Consider the following 11,766-nt stretch of genomic DNA (forward strand, 5'->3'; position numbering starts at 1 on the left):
CCGATGCGGGACTTGATCCTGGGACTCCGGGATCATGACCTGAGCCGAAGGCAGTTGCTTAACCAACTGAGCCACCCAGGCGCCCAACTTCCTTTTTTTAAAAAACCAGTTTTTTTCCCCCCACCTCAGCTTGCCCTCTTTCAGCTTAAATGTTATTCTGTGTATGATGTTCAACTAATTTTTTTCCCCTTTTATTCATTTTTTCCCTTTCTGATTTGCACACTATGTGTTCATATGTGAGTAAAATGGATAGATTTATTAATAACTAGTATTATTCATCTGCTTGTGTGTGTATAATACACCTCAGGTAGACGAGCTGTTTGGGTTATGCAGAATAAATGAATTGGTGAAATACAGTTAGGCTTCATTAACACTGAGGAACTGTTGAAATTTATTAGAATTCTTAATATAATTGACTTCACACAATAAAGTCAGTTTAACTGATATGTAGATTAGTTTGACAGATTTTTTTTTTGTAAATTGATGGAATTACCAATTTTGACATCTTGTGGATTTAGTCATATCTTGCCAGTTTCAACTTCAGATCCCTCTTCTTTTTTCTTTTTTTGTCTTCTAGTCCTTTTGCTTTTTTCTTCTCATCTTGAACATAAACATCTATAGTTTAATGTTTCCTTTGTGTGTCTTTTCTGGGAAAAATTAATTAGCATTAGTAAATCTAGAACTATAACATTAAATGTAAAATATGTTCCTATGTGTTTTGCCATGTCCAAGTCAAGTTATAGAAAACTACAAGGGTAAAATAAATTGTAAAACGTTTTTTGAGGGTCAAGAATAATTTTTAAACCACTTTTTGTTGTCATAATTAAACTCACAGAAAATTACATAAAATATAAATACACCGCTTAACAAATTTCTTGTAAAGGCAAATATTCATTTAACCATTACCCATGTTATAAGAACGTTATCAACACCTCAGAAGTTATTTGAATTCCTTTTCCCAGTAAGAATTCCCTGGTAATTACTTTCTTCTCTTTAATGTGTCTTTTTTTCTTTCTTTTTTTTTATGTGTGTTTTTTTCTAAAACATATTTTGCCTAACACCATAGTTTAATTTTTTTTCAAACTTTATGTAAATAAAGTACAGTATGTGTTCATTGTGTCTAGTTTCTGTCACTCAACATTGTGAAATATGTCCAAGTTGTTACATCTCTAATAATAATTTGGTATTGATAATAAATTTTAAAAATGCAAAAGGAAGTGTCCTAAAATAACTTTGAAAAATGATATTTTATATTGATTTTTATAATCCTAAAAGTCCACTCAGTTCCTCTGTAATTCCCAAAACACTGTCTCATAATCTTTGATTTTGTTATTGAAAGAGGGGGGAAGATTAACTCCATGGTTCAATGAATTGGTAGTTTTATGTGAGGAAGATTTTATCAGTTAACATTTTGCTGTGATTTATGGTATCTTTAAACCTTTTTAAAATATTGTTAAAATTTTTGAGAGCCAGTATAAATTTTTTTTGTCTAAAATGTGGGTGAATGAGATGTATCTTTTAGTATTTATTTGTAAAATATAATTTAGAATCTGTACTCTGTTACTCTAAAACAGTTTAATCTCTAAGCCTATACATTCTAAAGAATTAAAATCCTTTTCTTTTTTGGTAGGAGGAATAAACATGGTGTATCTCGAAAGAAGATTGCTCAGATGTTGGATCGTTACGAATATGAAATGTCCATCTCTATTGTAATGAATTCAGTGGAACCGTCACACAAAAGCACACAAAGACCTCCTCCTTCACAGGGGAGACAGAGGTGGGGAGGCTCTCTAGGCTCACATAATCAAGTCTCTGTTACAAGTAATCATTAAACTGGCTGTTTTCAGCTAACACATTTGTTGCTTGCCCTTGAAAAAAATTAGTGAGCCTATCTTGAAGTTTAAATAGTTTCAAATTTAAAAAAAAGACTATGTTGCCTCACAAAGGATGTTCCCAGCAAGTTGTCTAAATCCTAAAGTGTAAATAAAAATTATATAAAATTGTTTTTTAAATGTTTTTATAATTTTTGTTGTTAATCCCTTGGGTTATTATGAAAACACCTTAGTAGAGTTGGGTAGGACTAGAATAGTTTTTCTACAACTGAATTTTAAACTAATTGTATCTGTTTTGTAGATAATATTGGGTAGTTTTATAGCTCATACCTAAATCTAACTTTTCATAAAATACTAGTATTTTTTCTTAACTACCTTAAATATATAAGAAATACTTGATATAGGCACCTCTGTTGATTTTTCTATTCATTATACAGGTAAAATTATGTTTCTGCAAATTCATCTATATGACAAAAATATTTCTAAGCTATAATTAGCATATCACTTAAATTCTCCATCAAATGCTATATAGCAGTAGGTGTATCAACCACCTGGGTGGTTTTCTCCATAATATACATTTTCATAATATATAGTATGTCCATATTCATCACCCTTCTCAAACCATCCCCCTATCCCTCCACACTCTCCGGTTCTGGAATGGATAAATAGGGAAATCACTGTATACTTAGAAAAAGCTTTTCAGGTTATTCTGATAATATATCACTTCACTTTATTTAACATTGTATAATTCTAATATAAAAAAATATTTTGGACAGGTCCTTAGCATTAATTGTAAGATTTTTCTTGCAGGATATTTTATTTCTCCTGGTTTCAGTTTTTTTGTAGACCAACTATATGTCTCATTGGATAGTTTTCTTTATTAGATTGTGTTTTGTCACTTAAAATTTAGAAACTGAGATGGAATTCATTTCTGAGATTTTGTAATTCATCCTCATCTTTGATTTGCTCTTTTTAAGGAAGAAACCCTAGCTAGTTATATGCTATTAAAAAAAAATGTTATGATCCTTCAGATGTTTTACATGGTAATATTTCATGGCCCATTTACTTCCTCCTAACCCAGCCCATCCTAAATCTAGTAATTTTTCTTCATATGTTGTTTAAACCTTTTGCTGTTCTTTTCAACCTTACTTTAAATGTTCTCCCACATCTATATATTACTTTTCAAGTAATACTAAGTGCAAGTCTCAAAACTAAATACAGTACTCTGAACAAGGTCTATCACATTGCTTTTAGTGAGATAAGAATATGATTTCTATTTATTTGTACTATTCACTGCTGTTTACATTTGAATGGGTATTACTTTGCTTTATTTTGTTTAACATGTGTGTTTGTATGTATTCATCTTAACTAAATATGATACAGTAAATATGCTAACTCATGTTTTGTGTGTAAATGTGTATATATTTATACATATACACATTTTCTTCATCCACTATTTTCATGTATTCTTTTGTTTCAAGTAATACTTCTTGGTATTTAGGCTTGTGTTTTTCTAGTATTTTATTATGTACATTAGCACATTTTGAAAATAGTACAGAAGGATTTAATTTGGGGACAGATGAGACAACTGTCAGATGTATACTGTGTGTTCCTTTCCCTCTGTCTTTATAAAACTGTTAGGAGTAATAGTGTTATGAATCTATAGTTTTTGATTAATAGATGCTTAATTAGCCAAATTTATTTTAAGGAAGTAGAGAATTGCCTTTGAAAGATACATATTATAAAGAAATATGTTCATGTTAGTAAGTCTGAAGTAAATTTCCAGATTTTATTATGGACCAACTTCATCTTTTAGTACTTCTGAGTACTTAAATAATCATGCAGAGATCATTAATCATTGCTGATTTTTTTTTGGTATAAATCCATACTAGGCAGGGAAATAAACATTCTGAAAAGGTTTGAAGGTTGTTTTTTTTTAAAGACAGAAAATTAATAGTTCCTCTAAGCATATTAAATTAATATGGTTCCCCATTAGCATTCTGGTTAATTTTTTTATTTTTTGAACAATAACAAGCATGAATATGCAATGAAAGATACCAGAATCACTGTTACAAGTCATTGCTTTGGTTTTAAGTCTATAAAAATCTTTAAAAATCAAAAAATTTACTGATTAAAGATATTTCTCAAAATTTTTCTTGTATTCAGATCTTGTTTTTTTATGCCCCCAGTTATATTCTTAATGGAATAGCCCCCAGTTCCTATGCCCCATTTTAAGTTGGTCTCCATCCCAAACAATAAACGTGGGGCATTAGTCATCATATTTAACTAAGATAAAATACATTTAGTTAAGTAGAATGCAGCTTAACCTAAGTTGTTTTTTCATAGGCTTGGTATAAAAACCACTTCCTTTTTGATAAGCAAATTTATAGTTTTCTGTATGTCATAATCCTGCTAGCAAAAATACTTAATGTGGTAATTAAGTTGAACTAATGGTACTGCTTTTTAAATAGATAATCTTTATTTTCAGTATTCACCTTTTCAAAAGAAAATTAACTTTTTAATATTTTATGTCTGTTTTAAAGTAAGATTGTTTATAAAAGATTGGGTTGTATTTTGTTGGAGCAGTAGGGTGGATTTAAGTATTTGAAGTTTGGTTATTTCTTGTCTAATATAGACTCTCGAATTTTCTAGTCTTATGTATAGATAAGTTTTGAAAGAGTTCATGATTTCAAAGGATATGAAATCTTTATTTTGACCACATTCGAGTTTTTGTTATTGCAGAAATATCTGATTTTCTGAGCCTGGTTTTATAAGTATTTATAAAGAAAATTGGTGGTGTTCTCTTTGGAAAATATTGAAGAAATGTGGTTGTTTATATATTAGTGCCTTGATCGTATAGGTTTGCTAGTCTTTATTGAAATTTTATGTAGTATTCTAACATGAATGCAGTAACTGAGAATTTGTTCTTAGGGCCTAAGATTTGTGTGTGTGTGTGTGTGTGTGTGATTGTTTTAACATTTGCAACTCATTAAATAGAGTAAACACCTTAGTCTAGAATCATAACAAAGCATGGTTTAGTTTTGTTATAATGACCATTCAGAATAAATATTTGGTGGTAGCAGAAAAAGAAGATTGAGTTAATGGTTTCAGAGTTAAGTTTTATAGGTTACAATTTATAAATAAAATTTTTTTCTATTAAAATTGTTAGATGTAATTCTTGTGAATTTACAGAGGAAGGAGAGATTGTGTTAAAGTAATGAATATCTCCCTTTTGATGGTTTTCTTTCTCTTTATTAAGATTGGCATACCGATTTTTATTTTATTTTTAAGATTAAGGTCTTATTAAAATAATTGGTCTCCTTTTATGTCCTTAAAATGTCCTTAGGATGGTAAAAGGTACTGTTTAGTTTGTTCAATGACATAAGTTCTGAAAGAGGAGTAGTGATTTTCTTTTGCATCTTTCTGATTCCTTTTTTCATATTTAAAACAACATGTAAATTAACTCAGTTGATTCAAATTGCTAAGTGTCTTAAGTCTAAAAAATGTTTACTTTTTGCATGGTTTGTAAATTGCAAACCTTGAAAATTTATAATGTTTGCAGTTAGGTTCAGAAAACTTGTAATAGATTGGTTATCATTTACATTCAATATCTTTATTTACATTTGCATTACACTAGAAGGCATAAGTTTTATAATAGAATATACAATTGTGAGCTTAATTTTTAATATATCTTCTGTGGAAATTCTTAACACATTGTCACTGTCAAATTGTGCACAGAAACAAGGGGAAACACTAGCACAAATAACTTTTTGAAGAGAGAGCCTCAAGCTAAGGCTGTGTCTGTTGGAAAATTTTTACTTTGGGTGCATTTAATGGAAGTTTATTTTAGTAATTTAGATTAGAAAAAATCTTTCTCCTTTTTCCTAACAAATTTTGTTCTCTGAATGATAGCCATGTTGCGTTCCAGGTGTGATAATTGTGGTAATCACGTATTATAATACACTTCCCAGTATAGGACCCATTAACTTCAGGAAGCTGTCTTAAATTTAAGTATGAATAAAATAGATTCTTTTATTTAGCATGGACACAGTTACAGTTTGTCTCCTAATCTTAGAACAAGACAAAATCACATTAACAAGCATTATCCCTACTTTGGTGAGTAACTGAAGACTTCATCTGGGAGTGTCTTCCAGTTGTAAAAAATGTATTTTTAATTGAATTTTTTGTAAATTATTGGGAAGACGGAGAGATTTTTAAGGTGACCTAGGGTTTTTTTGCCTTTAAACTTATTAGTAACTAAGGGAAAAAAAGAGTAATGTGTTCATTCATGGTTCAAATTGTGTTCAAATTCAGTAGAGTCCATTGAAATACACTTTATTTTGATTATTTTCTTGTTTTGCAGTTTTAACTGCATTCTCGGGTAGGACATATAAAATCAAGGTTTTACCCTTGAGGTTAGTTCATCTACAACTGTTAATTACAGTTGTACAACTCTGTAGTGTGTCTTCAATTATAATCCTGAACTCTTAAGTTTTTATAGTATAAAGAAATGAAATTTGATTTTGGGAAGGGATTGTGGGTTCTTCCTCTGCCTTTATTATTTTTTCTTTCTTAATAGTATTATAAATCATGTTTCTTGTTTCTTTCATAATCTTTTCCTGTACATATTTTTTTTCTTCTGTCCATTTTCTGCTCAGCCATCCTTGTGTAACTGCATAACGTTTTTAATGAAGATGGTGGGATGGTAAGTGGCTGACAAAAATGGAGGTAACTCTTTCCCTCCTGTTTCAGTGAACTCATTGTTCCTTAGGAACCTTATATAATTAACCATGTTATATTTACAGACCAGCAGCTTTGCGGTTGGTTTCCTAACCCTGCCATTTAGTTAGAACTTAGATATGAAAATGCTTGGAAAGATTTATAAAAGTCTAACAATGTGTTACTCATTAGTTAAGAATCCCATAAACATGGCATAGTACTTGGATGTATGAATTCAAGAAAAATTTATTTTATAATACTTAAGTGTCATGATGATAGACTTGTTGGTAAGTAGTAGTTGGGAATTCAGTATTGTAGAATTCACTGTTACGTCATGATTCTCCAGTCCACCCTTATTAAAGAACGGAGTGATTTTGAAGGAAAGCTGATAGCTTGTTTTGAGTTCAATCTCTACAAGTGCTTCATATTGTGCAGTGCTGCTACAATGAGGAATAAGAATTTAATAGCAACAGCCTTAATATAATAATGTTCATTTAAGTAGCTGCCATTTATTTAATGCCTGTCAGTGCCAGGCTCTCTTGTAATTGTGATTGTTAACAGGCTCCAAGTTTTCATAACAGTTCTACAAGGGTTTTATAAAGAAGAAACAAGAACTTAACAGAGGTTAAGCAAAGTTCTCCAACATAATTTCTCTGGGGAGAGTTGTAACTGGGATCCAACTCTAGGTCAGACATATTCCTCACTATAGCCCATTTTATCTTTTAGACATAGTCATCTTTTTAAAAATTACTACCAATATAACATTTTTTTTTTTAAGGTAGGAAAGAAATGCCAGTGAAGAGTTGAGTGCATCTTTAATGGTACCTTTGTTTTGTTTTGTTTTTCTTTTTTTTTCCAATTTAAATTCAATTAATATATAATGTATTATTGGTTTCTGAGGTAGAGGTCAGTGATACATCAGTCTTAATTGTACCTTTGAATTTGTAGGGTTGAAGGTGTGTTAATTTATCAATGAAATTGAAGAAACCTGTAAGTGGCCATTTATTTAGAGTCCTATTTTTAAAAGTCAAGACAAAGTAGAGATACCATTTAGTATTTAATGTTTTCTACAAAATATATATTGATATAATTGGTAATCATATTTCAGCAACATCTTTTCAATTGAACTTTTACATATGCTGTTGTGCTTTAATGTTTAAAAATTTATTTTAATTAGCTTTTGAAATGTGTAGTATTCAATAAATGGATTGTTAAATTATGTAAGCTGTTTGTTTTGCTGATTTTGAGGCAATATTTCCCAGAATAGATCAGCACTGTTGTGTAAGTGGTCTTTATTTTTTCTTTCAATGTTCACATATTCCTTAAGTGTGCTATAGTAGTAGGTGTTATGGAAATTTGATACATCAGTTTTCTGAATTTCTGAAGAATTAAGCATTTCTTTCTTTTATAATAGCATCTTTTCTTCTGTGTTTAATTTTCTAAAATTAAAGAACAATAAAAGAGCCAGTTACTTAAGTTCACTATATAAATAATATATTGAGTAAGATTCTACAAGGAAAACCTTTAAGTACAGAATGAAGAATTATTGTTGAGTATTTGCCTTACTTTGTTTTAGTTAACCTAAAAAATAGGACTGGATCTTGTTTGGTTTTTCTTAATCCCTAGAGTAGATTGTGATTCTTTTTTTTTTTTTTTTAACTGTTTCTAAATGTGAAATCAGAATAGAAGAGAAATAGCATTAGTTTCATCAGTAGTTTAAAATAGTTTTCAGTTCAGGACCTAGAAAACAGCACATTATCAAATTGAGGTTGTTGGAATATAGTACAGTGTAACACTGGCAAAGATGTGGTTAAAACATTTTAATTCAAATATAAGTAAATTCAAGTATGTACAGGAAATGTGTTAGGAGGCTTGGCCTGGGCTAGAGATTTTGAATTAATTTAGAATTAATGAGGAAAAAAGCCTATTTTTTAAAATATTCTGGGAAAAGGGTGCCTGGGTGGCTCAGTTGTTGGGCGTCTGCCTTCGGCTCACGTCATAATGTCAGGGTCCTGGGATTGAGCCCTACATCGGGCTCCCTGCTCCTCGGGAGGCCTGCTTCTCCCTCTCTCACTCACCCTGCTTGTGTTTCTCTTTCGCTGTGTCTCTCTCTGTCAAATAAATAAAATCTTAAAAAAAAAAAAAATTCTGGGGAATGATAGGGAAGAAATTGTTAAGGCTAGAAGGATAGTGGTCAAAAGTGGTATTTCTCCCTCCCTATATCTTACCTTTGCTTTTCAAAAACCAGTAGAAGCCCAAGTTATTCAAAAAGATTATCTTGTATCCTAAGTGCCATAAAACAGGGTCTTCCTGGTCACCCTTGGTCACTACTAGGCCTTTGGATCTTTGTCCTTTAAAAAGAGTCAATAAAATGTTGAATGGTAGACATAGTCTTCTCCCTAAAACAGTCAACAACCCTTTGATATTAAGGACACAATTGATCTAAGGAGAGCAACTTTATAAGGTAGTTTGTAATTTAGGAGACATGGAGATGGAGTGTGAATTACTTGTCATATCTAATACCATCAGAGCCTTTTATTTCAGATTTTGAACCAGTAGTCTTTAGATTCATGATTTAGGATCAAGAAATTCAATCCTAGAATATAGACAACTAAAGCAACCTTCAGGCTTTTGATTATCCATTTCTTTTAGGGTCATATAAAGATTATTCTCTTGCTTTTTGCTTTAAAGTTTCGCAGAATTCTCAAAAAAATCTGAGAAAAATACTTTGGGTATTTATCCTAAAGTGGTGATTTTTCAGAGCCCTTCTTCCAAAGAACTGTGATCAGTTCAGAGAGAGATCAAGTGCTTGATCTCTTTTCATTTTGAACACATTTATCTTTATTCAGCAGAAAGAATACCTGGTACTGATAGACATCTTCATATAATTATTTTTTATTTCAAAAATAATATATATTGAGCTACTATTTGCCTTCTTTAGGCTAAGTAACCTCAGTTTAACTTTTCTTCAGTTCTACTTTTCAGCATATTCATGACATAATTTTAGTGGAAAGAACACATTATTTTAAGAGTCAGGCAATCTGAGTTCCACTTCCATTTGTATCCATTCTCCTATTTCAGTAGAGAGGGTAGCCCTCCTCCAATCTAAACACATTCACCTGTGTTCTGGATTGCATCTCTTACTGCTTTCTCAGGAATCTTTTCATGTCGCCAGTTATTCCTTCTCTCTCTAACTTCAGTCTTGCTTTCTTAGTCTTTCTTTCCTTAGTCTGTCCACATTCAGACACGATCAAGCCTCCCTCTCTCTCTCTTTTTTTTTTTTTTTTAAAGATTTTATTTATTTGAGAAACAGAGCATGATGGGGGGAGTGTGCAGAGGGAGAGGGAGAAGCAGACTCCACGTTGAGCAGGGAGCCTGATGCGGGTGCTCTCCCAGGTCCCTGGGATCATGACCAGAGCTGAAGGCAGATGCTTAACGACTGAGCCACCCAGGCATCCCCATTAAAGCCCCCCCTTCTTGACACCACTCCTTTACAGCCAGACTAAAGAACTGTGACTTTTGTCATTTTCCCCTCAACTGTTTGTGATACTATCTACCCACTCCATTTTAGCTTCTGACTCTCATTCTAAATAGATCTTAAGGTCTCCAAATGTTCCTCTGTATTGATGAGCTTTTTTCAGTCTTCATATGACTACCCAGTAAGCGTTTGACTCTTGATCACTTTTTTCCTTAAAATATTTTTCCTTGATAAGGTTTTTGTTCATATCTCTGTGAGTACTTCTTGGTCTCATTTGCTGCCTTCTCTTCCTCTTGGTCTTTGCTTTTTAAAATTACTTAAGGTTTAGTTCTAGACCATCTTCTGTTTTTTGTTTTTTTTTTTAATTTATTCATTTGACAGAAAGAGACACAGCAAGAGAAGGAACACAAGCAGGGGGAGTGGGAGAGGGAGAAGCAGGCCTCCCGCAGAGCGGGAAGCCCAATGCGGGGCTCCATCCCAGGACCCTGCGACCATGACCCGAGCCGAAGGCAGACGCTCAACGACTGAGCCACCCAGGCACCCCCTGTCTTCTGTTCTTAATTTTAGCTTTCCCCGTGAGATTTCATCATTTTTTACTTGGACGTGGTAGTCTCCCTACTTTTCTTTGTCACCCTATAATTTTATTCACAGAGCAACTAATCTATAAAAAAAAAATTTTTTTAATGTAAATTACATCACTCCCCACTTAAACTCTACTTCTTCCCTGTCCCTGACTTGCACAACTCAGCCCCCTTCCCTTACTACATTCCATCTATACTGGTCTTTTTGTTTGTTCTTCAAACATGCTAAGCTTAATTTTGCTTTAAGCACTAGCTCTTTTCCTAGAATGCTGTCCTTTTCTTCTCTGCCTAGTATTGTTTGAACATTCAGGTCTCACCTCAAATTCACCTTTGCAAAGAGGGCTTCCTGATTATTTCAGTATTAAGAAAAATAGACCTATCCCTGTCACTCAATACGTTGTCGCATTTTGTTTTCATCATAGTACTTATTAGTGGTTGAGGTTGTTTATTTGATACTGATTCGTCGGGGGTCTGCCTGAACAAGAATATACGTCCCATGAGAATTTGTTTCTTTGTTTGAGCTGTATCCACAGAATCTAAACCAGTGCCTGTAATATGGTAGGAGCTCATTAAATATTGGCTGAAGGATTTGGTACCCCACTGCCTCTGTTATTAATAGTATTGATCCCCAAGTGTAGTTTCTACTTAGACTTGGTGTTTGAGCTTCAACCTTTTTATTTATCTGCCTACCTAATGTTTTTACTTTTAAGCCTGGAAAATTGAACAGCGACCTTCTCTCCCATCTCTGGATTTCTAGGATTTCCTTACATAGTGAATGGATCTACCATTCATTTCTGCAAGCCAGAAACTTGGGAGTCTTCTTTGATACCTCCTTTCCCCCTTCATACTCAATCCACCAACCAGGGCCTGTGGATTTTGCCACTCACATATCTCTTGAATGTATCCATTTTTGATTGCCATCTCTCTAGTTTGAATTATCTCTGAGACTTGAGTCCCCACATCAGTTCTTGTTTTGTTTTAATCCTTTGCACAGTCTAACCAGACTGAAGTATAATGGACATACGGAAAAGTACTTAAATTTTAAGTGTATAGCTCCAGATTTTCAGAAAGTGATCATATCCATGTAACCAGAGCTCTGCTCAAGAAATAGAACATTACCAGCACTCTCCTTCTAGAGTGATCCTTATAAAATGAA

At 32.5% G+C, this 11,766-nt stretch overlaps 1 protein-coding gene across 2 annotated transcripts in view; it reads left to right on the forward strand.

The window, feature by feature from the left end:
* Positions 1-11,766, forward strand: part of N4BP2L2 (NEDD4 binding protein 2 like 2) — a 69,191-nt gene that overhangs the window by 19,185 nt on the left and 38,240 nt on the right. For both annotated transcript variants that reach the window (XM_035003570.1, XM_035003569.1), the window contains one exon: positions 1,631-1,777. In XM_035003570.1, the coding sequence (XP_034859461.1) occupies positions 1,631-1,777 (147 nt within the window). The remainder of the gene's footprint in view (positions 1-1,630; positions 1,778-11,766) is intronic.

This window comes from Mirounga leonina, unplaced genomic scaffold (assembly GCF_011800145.1).
Source record: "Mirounga leonina isolate KUSES-001 unplaced genomic scaffold, KU_Mleo_1.0 Mir_127, whole genome shotgun sequence".
Lineage (NCBI taxonomy): Eukaryota > Metazoa > Chordata > Mammalia > Carnivora > Phocidae > Mirounga > Mirounga leonina.